This window comes from Apodemus sylvaticus, chromosome X (genome assembly GCF_947179515.1).
Source record: "Apodemus sylvaticus chromosome X, mApoSyl1.1, whole genome shotgun sequence".
Classification (NCBI taxonomy): Eukaryota; Metazoa; Chordata; class Mammalia; order Rodentia; family Muridae; genus Apodemus; species Apodemus sylvaticus.
The window spans coordinates 62,442,267-62,458,437 of NC_067495.1; the positions used below are offsets into that span (position 1 = coordinate 62,442,267).

Below are 16,171 nucleotides of genomic sequence, written 5' to 3' on the forward strand. Positions count from 1 at the left end.
CAGGGATTACACTGTAAGCTGCCATGTGTGTGCTAGGAATTAAACCCAGGTCTTCAGGAAGAGCAGCCAGTGTGAATGCATGTTGGCGTGCCACACGTGTACTTGGTACCCACGAAAGACAGATCCCTTGGAACTGGAGTTACAGGATTGATGCTGGGAGTTGAGATAGGATAATTGCTTGAGCCCCTGACTTTGTGCCCAGCCTGGGAAACTTAATGAGACCCCTGTTCCTTAAAAACAAAAAGAGAAGCTTTTTCTCCCTTAGTTCCACTCCTCCCTTAGGAACTATTGGCAATAATTGTTACTGGGAGATGGAGAATCTTTTTCTGTAGTGGTAATTATTTGCCCATGCCCCAGTTTATCACTTCTGTATTCTTATGCAAGCAATCTGGGTTAAATTCAGTGGATTGTCAACACACAAAACAATAACAATATACAGGAAGATGGGGGAGTCAGCAAAAATGGGAGGGCTGAGTAGGGGAGAGTGAAAATGAGACACACACACACACACACACACACAGAATTTTCAAAAGATTTTTCAACATGCAAATTAACAAGGCAAACAAAGACACCCTAAATTCCCACATTTGTGAACACCACTGCCTATATAATAGTTCCTGCCACATATAGTTGCCTCAAATTGTACCAGTAAGTTGGCGTTCGTCTTTATTCTTTTCTCTGTCTTCAAACACTCTGGGGACAGCTAAGAGAAAAGTTAAAACTCGAGTAATTTAATTCATCTGTTTGAAGGAAAGACCTAGATCCCAAGCAGGTTTACTTGTTTGAGACAGGGTCTCCTTGAATATAAGAACCTTTCAATTCAGCTCTGCCAGGAGTATAGGTGGGAGCCACGATGTCAGATCATGTGGTGTTGAGGATCAAACACAGGGCTTTGTGAGCACTCACAATAGGACTACATCACCATACCCCAAGGATACTTTTCAGTAGAAAGAATAAAGTGAAGTAGAATGACTTTGGGAAAGGCAGGTGTACTATTAATCTTCTCATTTTTCTTTTTCCTTTTTTAAAGATTCTGAAACGTGTGCCTAATAGCGTGCTTTGGCTGTTGCGTTTTCCAGCAGTAGGAGAACCCAATATTCAACAATATGCACAAAATATGGGCCTTCCCCAGAACCGTATCATTTTCTCACCCGTGGCTCCTAAAGAGGAGCATGTCAGGAGAGGTCAGCTGGCTGATGTCTGCCTGGATACTCCTCTGTGTAACGGGCACACCACAGGGATGGATGTTCTATGGGCAGGAACACCCATGGTGACTATGCCAGGTTAGTGGCTGATAAAATCATCACGCTCTTATTTATTCATTAAAACTTTTCTTTTGGGTCAAGAGGGAGGATACTTGAAGGAGAACTTGTATGTGGTAATTAAGGCAGGGTGATAGACAATCGGACTTATTCAGGCCTCCTCTCCATCTGTAATGTGTGGATACTTCAGTGCAATTAACAGTGATGATTATGTGACTTACAGTTCTAAGACAGACAATTACTTGTCTTTTTCTTTCTAGGAGAGACTCTTGCCTCTCGAGTTGCAGCTTCTCAGCTCACTTGTCTAGGATGTCTTGAGCTCATTGCTAAAAGCAGACAGGAATATGAAGACATAGCTGTGAAACTGGGAACCGATCTAGAATAGTAAGTAAACTGCCAGCAACAGACTATACATCTGAGACTGTGGCTAAAGTGAAGCCATAAGTTAAAAATAATATAAGATAGATAAATCGTTGTATGCTTTCTGGATGGGAAGATATGATGTAAACTCTTAGGGAATCATGAAAGTTTAATAACTTTCCAAAGTGTCAGATGTTCCGATCCTAATACTTCTTCACAGGAGGATAATTAAAAACAAAACAGAAGCAAAAAACCTTAGTTGCCTGAAAATGAGTGAGAATTAGAGAGATCATACTAAGGGAGATGGTACTTCACCCATCCAATGAAATAGTCTCTTTGTTCTATGGTGTTTATGTGTGGTGATCTCTGTGAGTTCGAGGCCAGCATGGTCTGAAGAGCACATTCAAGATAACTAAGGGCTTTATTACACATAGAAACCCTGTCTGGAAAACCAAACCAAACATTTTTGTGTATGTTTTTTTCTCATAAGTTTGTCCAGAATGCAGTTTCTTTCTCCTCACTCTACTCTTCCCAGTCCTTGTGTCCCCTGTCTTGTCTCTGTTTCGTTCTCTTCTGAAAGGAGCAGGATTATCAACTGAACATGGCATAACAAGATACAGTAGGACTAGGCTGGACAAGACAACCCAGTAGGAGGAAGAGAGTCCCAGGAAATAACCCCACTCCCACTGTTAAGACTCTCACAAGAGCACCAAGTTCCACAACCAGAACAATACATGCAGAGGACCCAGCTGAGACCCATCCGGGCTCCCTGCTTGGTGGTTCAGTCTCTGAGCTGCCATGAGCCCTGCTTAGTTGATTCTGTGGGCTGTGTTCCCCTGATGTCCTTGTCCCCTCTGGCTCCTGTGGTTCTTCCTCCCTCTCTCCTCTGACGTTCCTTGAGCTCCAAGGGGAGGAACCTGAAGGAGGTCTTCGGTTTGGTCTCTCTCCACCTAATGTTGCACCTGATCCCATCAGCTGCAGGAGGAAGCCACTCTGAGGACTGGGCTAGGCACTGATCTGTGGCTATAGCAGAATGTCATCAGGAATCATAACATTTCTAAACATTTATTTGTTTGCTATGTGTATATATGTGGAAATGGTGTACATGGGGAGTTCAGAGGACAACTTAGAGAAGCCAGGTTTCTCCTTCCACCATTTGAGTTCTGTTTGATAGGCGACTTTACCTGTGGTGTAGCTCAGGTTAACCTTGAACTTGATTCTCCTTGCCCTGGCTCCCCAGATTTGGGCACTATGACTGCCACCATACTAAGAGAAAACTATGCTTTCCTTTTACCACTGGCTTTTTCTTCTTTTGTTTTTGCTTTTTTGTTTGCTTTGGCTTTTTTTGTTTTGAGATGGGGTTGCTCTGTGTACCCATGGCTGTCCTGGAACTTGCTCTGTACACCAGGCTGGCCTCAATCTCAGAGATAAGCCTGCCTCTGCCTCTCATGTGAATCACTGTGCCTGGCTTCATAAATTTTTTTTAAGATTTATTTTATGTATGTAAGTACAGTGTCTCTGCCTTCTGACACACCAGAAGAGAGCATCCGATCCCATTACAGATGGTGTGAGCCACTATGTGGTTGCTGGGAATTGATCTCAGGACCTCTGAAAGAGCAGTCAGTGTTCTTAACCCCTGAGCTATTTCTCCAGCCCCCATAAAAATTTTTATCCCTACATTTAGTTATGAAGATTCCAATTTTACAATAAACACTATTACATCTGCTACTTAGATCATGCTGTTGTATTCTCATTTTATTGGTGTATTATATATATTTTTTACCTTTTCATATTCTCAATGAGCCACTCATTTTTTGGGTGCATTTTTAAGCAGTAGACATAAGGATAGAACACTTCAGAATAAGTATCATTCATTAGAATTCAATACTACGTTTTTAGGTGAGGTACTTTCTATATGCTAGGCGAACATTTTACCACAGAGTGCACCTTAGTAGTTTGTATGTATAGGCGCATATATATAAAAGAATTTCCAGATTGGGCATGGCGACCCATACGTGTAATCTCAGCATTAGGAATATATATATTCCAAACAATACACAATGGAATTAGAGCAGTGCGCTCTCTCTCTCTCTCCATACATACATACATACATACATACACACACACACACACACACACACACACACACACACACACATACACACACACACATATACATACATACATACGCACATATACGCATACACACACAGATACATACATATATGTGGTGTCTCTCTTCCCGGATGATTTTAGTTTGTGTTAAGTTGACAGGTTAATTGGAAAAAAGTATAACTTTGGTCTTATTTTGCCAGAAAAGTGGCTAGATATTTATACAATCTGGTTCTGAGTTTTCTGGTTTGTAAAAATTGGTTCTCTTTCTTTTTACCACCTAGCCTGAAGAAAATTCGTGGCAAAGTCTGGAAACAGAGAATATCTAGCCCTCTGTTCAACACCAAACAATACACAATGGAATTAGAGCGGCTCTATCTGCAGATGTGGGAGCATTATGCAGCTGGCAACAAACCTGACCACATGATTAAGCCTGTTGAAGTCACTGAATCAGCCTGAATAAAGACTGCCCACAGGAGAATTGATTACCCCTATACCTGAGCCTCAACCTTTTGGGGGAAAGGGAACTAGATAACATGCTTTGTGCTTATCTGTATAGTACTGTGTTACAGCCGGGTGATATATAATGATAATAGAATAGCACAGCCAGACTTAACTTCCTGCATGATAGGGAGACAAGAAATAAGAAACTGCTATTCCACAAGGAATCTCTAGAGTTTTGCAGCAAACAGTTGGTGCACAGGTCTGGAAGGTCTGGTCTCCCTGGGGTCTTCCATGGGATGCTTAGTGTGGAGGGAGATATAGATTAACCAGCCATCTTGTGATTCCGTGGATTAAGTCTTCTGATCCTTTTTTGTTGTTGTTGTTATATTTTGGGTTTTGGAGCTTTTAAAAATGTTTGCTTTCAGGTATTTTTACTCATGTGAAGTGATCTTGATTCTTCTGAGGTTTTAAACTAAAACGTTGCTTCCTGTTTTAGTGTCTGAACTCTTGACAGGGTGACAGGGACCTTGCTGGTGTAGTCTTTTTATAGGTTTTATAAACCACATGAGCCTATATCAGTCATTTTAGTGTCTGACCTAATGCTTGGCACTGTCAGTGCTTTGTTTAGATGATGACTTAAGATTTTTCAGCCTGTTTTCCACAGCCTACCTTCAGCCCCCAGCCCCCCTTTAAATTCTCCTGTGACTGCTAACAAAACCAAGTCTGCTTTCAGACATCCCAGAGTGTTTCTCTTAAACACGCCATCTGGTGCCAAATGAAAATTCTTAGGAGTGAATATTAATCATGAAGGTCACAGTTGTGGTACTGTTATTGATAATAATGTAGTTTTTTTTTCCTAAGTTTTACCTATTTCACCAGTGTTTCAGCCCTTGACTGCCCCTCCTATGCTGCTTCCAAAAGTGATAGTGTGTGATAAGATTTTTACCTTCCTTTCTAAAGTTTGTTTTTTTTTAAAGTGAGTCCTGTTCTTCCTATTTCTTTCAGCAGAAATGAAATCCCAGGTAAGTATATAAGTATTCAAATATTTGATTAGTAAGTTACAGCTCTCTCCAGTACATTACATAATATTCACTGACAGATTTAGAGGTAAAAGCTCTGAAGAACCATCTGTCTATACAGGCAGTTATTTTTTCGACCGTGTTAGGATATATTGTCTGGACTTAGTTTCAAAATCTGTGGATTCAGCCTTGGTAGTAGTGAACTGTACCACCGCTTGGTTTGGACTACCAATTAGACACTGGCCCTCATGGAGCTTGAGTTCTTGATGGTAAAATCCAGTTGCATTTCCATAAAGGGTGGAGGGCTTGAAGCTTAAACATATTCATGTTTGTGCTGCTCTACTGCACTTACATTCTCCAGTCACACGTCAGTCTTATCTGTTAGTAGTGCTGTAGATGTCGTCTTTCCAAAGCATCTAGGCACCTATTCCGGAGTGCAGCTATTGCCTGAATGTACCTTAGCTGACAAATTATTGATAATTAAGAACTTGAATTTGTGATTCGTACTGCTAATTAAAACCTAAGCAAGGAGTCTCATGTAATTCTGATAACAGAATTGCATTGTGTGAACTGTGTACCTTTAGTAATGTAAATCAAGGAACATCAGTTAAGAGATTTCTTAATTTATTTTTTAACTGAATAAATATCAGTTAAAAGATTGCCAGCATGGTTACAGGTAAACTGACTTTCAAAATTCACTGAACTACTAAGTGTGGGATTAGATAACAGACTTCCAGTGAGGCTGAGGCTGAGATCTCTGGCCGTTTACAGAGCACATCATTCCTCCTATAGGGGATGAACTTTTTTTTCTGGCACGAGAAGTAGCCACTGCGATTAAAGCTTTGCTTATTGTAACAGGCTTTATTTCCAGGTAACCTGTCTGTGGAAGACCTAATTCTGGATAGAGTAATAGATATTACTGGAAACTCATTTGTTTTTTTTTCTATTATACTCTGCTTTATTGAAAAAGTAAAGCCTTTAAAATTGTGCTCCAGAAATTCAGATGTTGTCTTGCGATCTTTAAAAAATAAATGGATGATTTCCCCTTAACATGGCTTGGTGTATTTTGTCTATTATAGTATTACTGATGAAACCTATTCTTTAATAGCTTGAAACAATACAACCAGAAGCGTCTGCTTACTTTAAGTTTATATTAGGAATTAAATTATTTTCTTTGTGATGGGACGGTTGGAGATGGTAAATAGTCCATTAAGGGGAAACAGAGCCCCAAATACCCATGTAGGTTTTCATGGGTTGTTGTTTACCGTCCATTCTGAAGATTATCAAGCAAGTATATTACTATTGGGCTGTAGCTCCAGCCTATATAGTCTCATTCTTTTTTTTTTTATTCGATATATTTTTTGATAGTCTCATTCTTTATATGGACTAGTCTTTTTTTTTTTAAAGCTATTTGCAGACAGAACTATTTTCCTTCTACTGTGTACAAACTTGGCCACAAGTTTGGCTTCCAGCTTTTTCAGAGACATAAAAGGGAAACATTTAGAGCTGGAGAGATTGCTTAGCAGTTGACAGCACTGGGTGTTCTTCCAGAGGCCTCAGGTTTGATTCCCAACATCTACTTGGCAAATTGTAATTCCAGATCTAGGGGATCTGACACCCTCTCTTTTGTCTTTTTATCTACTTACTTTCAATATTAAGGTTTATTTTTTCCAGGATGAATTAACAGTTTAAATAATTATCAGAATTATACATAAATGAACATTCATTCAGACAAAACATCACTGTTCACAAGTAGCTAAGAAATATTTTGCAATTTATATATCTCTGTTTAGGTAAACAGACACCATCTTGATAACAAAAGATTTAAAACCAATAAACATTCAAGAAAACAAGGTGTCTATATCTGAAATATGATACCGCCTTAAATGCTTTTCTTCATATAGCACCCAAATTTCCAAACTGTCTAGAAAGATTCTGAAAATATAACTTCTACCTTAAATCATTAAAATAACGTCCAAGAAAAGGGTCAACTGAAGACAGAATTTATAATCTATATTTGTAATTCTCCAATAAAATATCAATTACCCATTTATTAAAAGTCAGTGGATCGTATATATGCAATCTGTTAATGGTGAAAGCCTGAAATACACACAGTTACAAGTCTCTCTCCTGACAGGACTTCAGGAAACTCCCATGCACGGCAGCTGCTCTAGTCTGTGCATTCCACCGACACTCCTCTCCCTTCGACCTGTAAATATCCATCCAGTTTGGGAGCTTTTTTGGTAGTTTTGTCTGTTTGTTGTAAATACACTTATTAATATCCCAACATAAAACACTGATAATAATCCTTGATAAGGAAATCACAGGAAAGTCTATCCCACAGCTTTGCTCCCAAAGTGTGCCAACAAACTAGAAAACAGAAAAAGCAATCAATGGCCCTCATTCACACAGTCTGAGTGCTCCTGAGAGTCCAAGGCTGTCAGAGATTTTGCTGATGTAATCCTGAAGAAAGTGGCAAAGTGAGATTTTTGAAGACAAATATCAGAATATGTCTGGCAAAACTCATACACATTAAAAAGGGGGAAATAATCTTTCTATTTCCACCAAGGCAACTGAAAATACCACGAAAGCCTTCTCATCAGAGAAGTTAGCATAGATGTCAATTTCCTTTTCCTGTTTTCTCTCTTCCTCGCCATTTTTGGCGGATACATTTTTGGTCTTTCTCTTCCTTGTCTGATACGATCTGAATGGCTGTTACTTAAAGATCTCTTTCTGTTTTCTAAATCTTTATTTACTGTAGAATTTATCTTCTCTCATTCTCTCTGCCTCCTCTTGGCCTGGTGCTTGTTTTCTGTAGACAGTGGTGATTTCTCTGGATGTTTTGCATTTAGTAGTTTTCTGCTAATAAATACTTAACCACAGGGACATGATTTACACACAACAGGACTCTATTGGTCACACTCAGAGCACAATTTGGTGGCCATCTTCATATTCTTGGCTGGATTTGCAGACATGCTTCCCTCCTGAGCAGCTGTGGAAGCAGCACCATAGCTCCATAGCTCCACAGAGCGCGTCCTCACTCCAGCTGCGACCCGGCCCTGGAGGCATGCATGTGCGTGCACAGGGCTGTGTGCAGGTTGGAGGCTCTGACACCCTCTTTTGCCCTCCTGTGGCATACAGATATACATACAGGTTAAGTACTTATAAAATTAAAATTAACATGGTGCATATACACACATGCAGGCAAAACTCATACACATTAAAAAGGGAGGAAATGGGAGTGGGGTGGCAAATGCTTTTACTTCCAGCATTAGGGAGGAAGAAGCTGCCCAGCCTGCTCTACAGAGCTAGTTAGTTGTAGAACATAGACTATACAAGACCAAGACTATACTACCCCTGGCCTGGAAAACCAAAAAACCAAAACAAACCCATAGCTTTTTTGGTAGTTTTGTCTGTTGTAAATATACTTATTAACATCCCAACACAAAACACTGATAATAATCCTTGATAAGGAAATCACAGGAAAGTCTATCCCCACAGCTTTGCTCCCAAAGTGTGCCAACAAACTAGAAAACAGAAAAAGCAATCAATGGCCCTCATTCACACAGTCTGAGTGCTCCTGAGAGTCCAAGGCTGTCAGAGATTTTGCTGATGTAATCCTGAAGAAAGTGGCAAATGCTTTTAATTCGAGCATTAGGGAGGAAGAAGCTGCCCAGCCTGGTCTACAGAGCTAGTTAGTTCTAGGACATAAACTGTACAAGACCAAGAGTATACAAAACCTGGCTTGGAAAACCAAACAACCAAAACAAACCCATGCATAGTGGCACATGACTTTTACCCAAGTGCTCCAGAGGCAGGAGCAGGTGGACCTTTGTGAGTTTGACGTCAGCCTGGTCTATAAAGTTCCAGGACAGCTAGGGCTGTTACACAGAGAAACCATCTTGAAAACAAAAAAGGCAGAAATGGTTATTTCAAGTAAACTTTCAGATTTTCTTTTTTTTTAACTTACTTTATTGTGCGCCCAAAGCCCTAACATGGATATATGTTTGTTGGAAACTGGGTGCCGTGAGTCCGAATGATTAATAGTCTTGGGATCTATATATTCTGACTCAATTATAAAATCCCAGCACTGTGAGGCTGAGACAGGAGAATTACAAGAGGTTTCAAGGACATCCCAGGCTAAATAGTGAAACCCGGTCTTAAGCAAATAAGATGGTACAGGAGGAGAGGTTAGCCCCATCACAGCGGTACAGGATGAAGTCAGGTGGCCATCCTTCAGAGCCTGCACTTCATCCTCGCTGTTTACAGCAGCATCTCTTTCAGCATTGGCTCTGCCTGCATTCAAAGAATTGCCTGACAGAGTACAGTTCTATAACCTCTGAACTGCCTGTAATTTACCCTTTTTTGTTTTTTTTTTTTTGTTTTTGTTTGTTTGTTTGTTTTGAGACAGGGTTTCTCTGTATAGCCCTGGCTGTCCTGGAACTCACTCTGTAGACCAGGCTGGCCTCAAACTCAGAAATCTGCCTGCCTCTGCCTCCCAAGTGCTGGGATTAAAGGCATGCGCCACCACTGCCCGGCTTGTAATTTACCTTTTTGTGTGTTGATTTTAAACAGGATTCCATGTAGCTAAAGCTGGCCTTGGACTTCAGATCCTCCTGTGATGTGAAAGAGATCACAAGCCTTCCATCATGCCCTACTGTTTTGTTTTGTTTTGTTGATTTTGGTTTTAATAGCTACATAACCTTGGCTGACTTCAAACTTAAGATTTTGCTTCAAGTTCCTGAGTCCTGGAATTACAGGTATATGCCATTCCTGGCTGAGAATTAATTTGACTTATAACTTTTATTTGAAGATTTTTGTTTTTCAGAAAGTTTTTATAACATTGTTCAGACTTGTCTTGAATTTATCCTCCACATCTCAAGTTCTGGGAAGTATAGGTATGTACTACCACAGGTAGCTTAGGTTTTTCTTTATTTTATATATATATATATATACAAATATAATAATATAAAAATATAATAATGCAGAATACAATATATTATTATATTTGATAATATATTATATTAACATACCATATTAATATTATCAATATTATAATATAATATAATACTATATAAAATATAATATATAATATGATATATAATATATAATACCACAGGTGGCTTGTGTTTTTGTTTATTATATATAATAAAAATATAAATATATTTAGATATTTATAAATATAAATATAATATAATACACATTTATATATAAATATATATGAAATATATACATATAATATTTTATATATACACATTTTATTGATTAATTAGGAATTTTACATCATGAACCCTAGTCATACTCATTTCCCAGTCTTCCCAGTTCTGCTTCCTCCTGAAAAAGAAGAAGAAAGCAAATTCAGTTTGTATTTCCCATATAGTCACTGGAGTATGGTCAAACCCCCAGTGGCCAGCCCCTTAAAGAAAGTCCCCATCAGAACTACCAGAAGCCCTCAATTGTGGAGAATACTTATCACATCCTTATCACAAGTTTTAAGAGTTTTCTTTGATGGCTTCCTATGTAGGTTGTTACTTTTGGGGAGTGAGGTGGGGATAGGGTAGTTTCTTTTTTTGTTTGTTTGTTTGTTTGTTTGTTTTTTGGATTTGGTTTTTTCAAGACAGGGTTTCTTTGTGTAGCCCTGGCTGTCCTGGAACTCACTCTGTAGACCAGGCTGGCCTCGAACTCAGAAATCTGCCTGCCTCTGCCTCCCAGAGTGCTGGGATTACAAGCGTGTGTCATCACTGCCCAGCTGATAGGGTAGTTTCTTATACCTACTATTTAGATTCTTAGTTTATACTTCTAATCCATATAGTCAAGGATTCTCCATTTTTATGGAGGAGGGAGAAAGTTACCCATTTATTAGTTCAGGAAGCTGTTCATTCATTCATTCATTGGCAATTCAGTAAGGAATAGTACAGTTTGGAACTAGTGCTGTTAAAATCGAGTTCTAGCTATGCTACTTTTTAGTTGTTTGACCTTTTAATATAAGAGTGTTAACATTGCATTTTAATATTTTTTTTTTCGAGACAGGGTTTCTCTGTGTAGCCCTGGCTGTCCTGGAACTCACTCTGTAGACCAGGCTGGCCTCGAACTCAGAAATCTGCCTGCCTCTGCCTCCCAGAGTGCTGGGATTACTTACAGGCGTGCGCTACCACTGCCTGGCTATTTTAATATTTTTTATGTGCATGGGTGCACATGCATGTCCGTAAACCATGTACAGACAGAGGCCCAAAAGGGTGTTGGATCCCTGGACCTCGAGTTATAGAGAGTAGTGAGCTGCCATGTGGTTGCCAGGAATAACCCAGGAGCTCTGAAAGAGCAGACAGTTCTCTTAACCACCTCGCCTTCTCTTCAGCCCTACATATTTTAATTGTTAAGAGAGATGCAATGGTGTATGTATCATCTGTATGTGTGTAGGCCACAAATGGCTCTCTATCTTTTGAGGTTACTGTTTTGATTTTTTTATTGATATATTTACATTTCAAATTATTTCCCCTTTTCTGGACCCCCACTCCCCAAAAATATCTCTTGGTTGCCTACCTAGTCCCTCCTGCTGTACCCCATCTCCAAGCACTGAGATTAATGAGGTGCCTGGGTTTGGGGTCTGAAGATCTATGCTTACGATTGCTCAATGAGCATTTTATTTGCCGAACCATCTTCTCTGGCCCTAACATTGAATTTTTAATTGTTTCAAAACAAGACTTTACTTTTGTCTCGCTGGGCTCCTGGGCTCCTGGACTTCCTGTTCAAAGGATACTTTTGCCTCAGCTTCCTGAGGCCTGCTACTGCCCTTTGGGCTAGACTCAAGTTTTTTTTTTAATTATTTATTTATTTCATGTCTATGAGTACACTGTCACTGTTTTCAGACATACCAGAAGAGAGTATCAGATTCCATTACAGATGGTTGTGAGCCACCATGTGGTTGCTGTGATTTGAACTCAGGACCTCTGGAAGAGCATCCAGTGCTCCTAACCAAAGAGGCATCTCTCCAGCCTCCTGTATTTTTTTTTAAGATTTTTTTTAATTTTTAGATTTATTAGGTTATTTAGATTTTCTTTTTAAATTTATTTTCTATGTATGTGGTTTTGCTTGCATGTGTGTCTGTGTGTCATGTGTGTGCTTAGTGCCTTAGGAGGTCAGAAGAGGGCACTAGATTCCCTAGAACTGGAGTGGTGGTCGTGAGACACTGATTGGGTGCTGGGAATTGAACCCAGATCCTCTGTAAGAAAAACTGCTCTTAACCCACTGAACCAGGCATCTCTCCAGCCCCTCGGCTACCTTTTTTTCCAAGACAGGTTTCACTATGTGGTTGTTCTCAAACTCACTATGCAGACTCAGTAGTCTGCCTCCCTCTATTTCCCAAATCCTGGGATTAAAGGCTTAAAGGTCTGCAACACCATGCCTAGCCCCCTCAGGTTTAAGCCCACACAGAACACCTAGAATGATGCTTAGCACCTAAATGCATGGGATGTTTCTTTTGTATTATGCGGTCAAAAATAATCGTGAAGTATATAAGTGTCTGCCAGAGGAAGGAACGGTGTAAAAAGTACTGGCTTTTTCTTGTGTTTGGAATGGTCACTGCGAACTTTAAAGTAACCAACTTCCTTTTTTTTTTCTCCACGGTCTGACACCACAGTTCTGTGTCACTAGATATTTTTCCATTGCTCCTCCTTTCTCTTATCTAGGGGTCTAAATAGTCCTTTTCTGCAAGTGCTTAAGGTAGTTGGAAGATCACATAGACAAACTTTTAAAACATTTGGGAATTCAAGTAAGGTATGTCACCAGGCTTGGTGCCATGACTTTAATCCCAGCACTTGGGAGGCAGAGAGGCAGAGAGGCAGAGAGGCAGAGGCAGAGGCAGAGGCAGAGGCAGAGGCAGAGGGGCAGAGAGGCAGAGGGGCAGGGAGGCAGAGGCAGATGGATCTTTGAGTTCGAGGCCAGTCTGCTATTTTATAGCGCCAGTTCCAGGACAGCCAGTGCTACGCAGAAAAACCTTGCCTCAAAAGAACAAATAAAAAAGAAAAAAAAAAAAGACAATTTGGTGTTTTTCAGTCACTCAGAAAGTTGCTAGAAACCGGGCATAGTGGGTACACATTTGTAATCCCGTTACTCTAAAGGTTTGCCTTATGGATTATGCTGAATTCCCAGCTAGCCTGGTCTACAGAGACCAGATCTCAAAAACAAAATGGGTGCATGGGTTGCTCGAGACCTTTAGCCGTTAGCCACAGACTTGCTTCAGTTACAGCTTTATATTCAAATGGCGCACTTCAGTACTGAGCAGTATGGGAAGCACTGGAGCTGGTATCACACATTCATAGTTCTAGAATTTAAATTTGCTTTGTATTCAACCGTGATAGGTGGGGGCAGAAAGGGCGGGAATACGTCAGTTCCCATGTTCCCCGGGGGCACCCTATAAAAGGCGCTGTGCTGAGCGCGCCCATTTTAGAACGCTCGGGAGCCGTTGGCGGTCGTGAGCTGTCGCTGGACGCGGACGCCGACACAGGAAAGCCAGTTCTCAAATGGTGGACTAAGGTGGGCACTGGTCTCATTTTAGCGTAGTGGCTTTAATGAAAAGTACACAGACTTGAGTTCTGTGTTGAACTTGGCAACTTTAGTAATAATGCCGGGTAAGACCGGTTTCCCCCACAGAAAACAAGTGCAGAGTGGGACTGGGAGTGCGGCTGAGGCCTTGGGTTTGATGCGAAGGCCTTGAGAGGCTCCTGAGGAACTGAGGTGTGGGATGGGACATGGACAACCATTAGATATCAAGTGGGGTGATCTTGAGAGTCTTGAGCCGGCTGTGAGGATGCGGGGCGGACACAGCCGATGGCCAACTGTTAGCCGGCCTTGAGAAGGCCTTGGGGGGGCGGCGGCGGTGGGACGCGGACGACGGCGAAGGCCGAAGGCCGTGAAGGGGGGCGGCGGTGGGACGCGGACGACGGCGAAGGCCGAAGGCCGTGAAGGGGGGCGGCGGTGGGACGCGGACGACGGCGAAGGCCGAAGGCCGTGAAGGGGGGCGGCGGTGGGACGCGGACGACGGCGAAGGCCGAAGGCCGTGAAGGGGCGTGGCGGTGGGACACGGACGACGGCGAAGGCCGTGGGCGGGGCAGGGGGGAGGTGGCACGTGCGAATGCCAAAGGCCGTGAGGGGGCGCAGCGGCAGCACGGGATGACGTAAGGTGGAGCAGTGGCGGCACGGGGACGACTGCGAAGGCCGTGGAGGGGGGTGGGGGTGGGGGGGGGAGGCAGCAGCGGCACGGGATGATGGCGAAGGCCGTGAGGGGGCGCAGCGGTGGCACGCAGATGACGGCGAAAGCCGAAGGCGGTGAGGGGGGGCCGCGGCGGCACAGGGACGACGGCGAAGGCCGTGAGGGGCGACGGCGGTGGGACGCGGACGACGGCAAAAGCCGAAGGCCGTGAGGAGGGCCGTGGTGGGACGCAGTCGACGGCGAAGGCCGTGAGGGGGGCCGCGGTGGGCTGTGGTTGACGGCGAAGGCTGTGAGGGGAGCGGCGGTGGGCCGCGGACGACGGCAAAAGCCGAAGGCCGTGAGGGGGGCCGCGGTGGGACGCAGTCGACGGCGAAGGCCGTGAGGGGGGCCGCGGTGGGCTGTGGTTGACGGCGAAGGCCGTGAGGGGAGCGGCGGTGGGCCGGGCCGCGGACGACGGCAAAAGCCGAAGGCCGTGAGGGGGGCCGCGGTGGGACGCAGTCGACGGCGAAGGCCGTGAGGGGGGCCGCGGTGGGCTGTGGTTGACGGCGAAGGCCGTGAGGGGAGCAGCGGTGGGCCGGGCCGCGGACGACGGCAAAAGCCGAAGGCCGTGAGGGGGGCCGCGGTGGGACGCAGTCGACGGCGAAGGCCGAAGGCTGTGAAGGGGCGCAGCGGTGGGATGCAGACGATGGTGAAGGCCGAAAGGGGGCGCAGTGGTGGCACGGGGACGACGGCGAAGGCCGTGAGAGGAGCGGCGGTGGGCCGCGGACGACAGCAAAAGCCGAAGGCCGTGAGGGGGCCGCGGTGGGATGCGGACGTCGGCGAAGGCCGAAGGCTGTGAAGGGGCGCAGCGGTGGGATGCAGACGATGGTGAAGGCCGAAAGGGGGCGCAGTGGTGGCACGGGGACGACGGCGAAGGCCGTGAGGGAAGCCGCGGTGGGCCGCGGTTGACGGCGAAGGCCGTGAGGGGGGGCCGCGGTGGGCCGCGGTTGACGGCGAAGGCCGTGAGGGGGCCGGCGGTGGGCCGCGGACGACGGCAAAAGCCGAAGGCCGTGAGGGGGGGCCGCGGTGGGCCGCGGTTGACGGCGAAGGCCGTGAGGGGGGCCGCGGTGGGACGCAGACGACGGCAAAAGCCTAAGGCCGTGAGGGGGGCTGCGGTGGGCCGCGGTTGACGGCGAAGACCGTGAGGGGGGCCGCGGTGGGCCGCGGTTGACGGCGAAGGCTGTGAGGGGGGGCCGCGGTGGGCCGCGGTTGACAGCGAAGGCCGTGAGGGGGGCCGCGGTGGGCCGCGGACGACGGCAAAAGCCGAAGGCCGTGAGGGGGGCCGCGGTGGGATGCGGACGTCGGCGAAGGCCGAGAGGGGGCGCAGTGGTGGCACGGGACGACGGCGAAGGCCGAGAGGGGGCGCAGCGGTGGGAGGCAGACGACGGCAAAGGCCGAGAGGGGGCGCAGCGGTGGGAGGCAGACGACGGCAAAGGCCGAGAGGGGGCGCAGTGGTGGGAGGCAGACGACGGCAAAGGCCGAGAGGGGGCGCAGTGGTGGCACGGGGACGATGGTGAAGGCCGTGGGGGGCGGTGGTGGGACAGGGACGACGGTAAAAGCCGAAGGCCATGGGGGGGGGGGCGCGGTGGGACGCAGAGGACAGCGAAGGCATCAAACCCTAGGTTCAGTCACCAAGCTGGGCTTGGCAGGCATACTACTGTAATCCCAGTCCTTAAGAGGGGAAGGTAGGAGGATAAACATTTAAAGGTCATCTTCCATTATATGAG

The 16,171-nt window shown here is 44.8% G+C and overlaps 2 protein-coding genes and 1 pseudogene across 4 annotated transcripts in view; 1 reads left to right on the top strand and 2 right to left on the bottom strand.

Moving 5' to 3' along the window:
• Ogt (O-linked N-acetylglucosamine (GlcNAc) transferase) overlaps positions 1-6,247 on the top strand; it is a 43,274-nt gene extending 37,027 nt beyond the window's left edge. For all 3 annotated transcript variants that reach the window (XM_052171831.1, XM_052171830.1, XM_052171832.1), the window contains 3 exons: positions 1,031-1,283; positions 1,523-1,646; positions 4,019-6,247. In XM_052171831.1, coding sequence (XP_052027791.1) covers positions 1,031-1,283; positions 1,523-1,646; positions 4,019-4,193 — 552 coding nt within the window. In that variant the 3' untranslated portion in view covers positions 4,194-6,247. The remainder of the gene's footprint in view (positions 1-1,030; positions 1,284-1,522; positions 1,647-4,018) is intronic.
• Positions 6,248-7,729: 1,482 nt separating this feature from the next.
• On the bottom strand, positions 7,730-8,172 carry LOC127674506 (UPF0547 protein C16orf87 homolog; annotated as a pseudogene).
• A 5,862-nt stretch (positions 8,173-14,034) lies between these two features.
• LOC127674507 (uncharacterized) lies at positions 14,035-16,014 on the bottom strand. The gene has a single exon (XM_052170255.1). It carries the CDS (start codon positions 16,012-16,014, stop codon positions 14,035-14,037), a length of 1,980 nt encoding a protein of 659 aa, XP_052026215.1.
• Positions 16,015-16,171: the final 157 nt, after the last annotated feature.

Coding starts and splice junctions, on each gene's coding strand:
- LOC127674507 (XM_052170255.1), bottom strand. CDS start 16,014: ATGGCCTTCGGCTTTTACCGTCGTCCCTGTCCCACCACCGCCCCCCAC.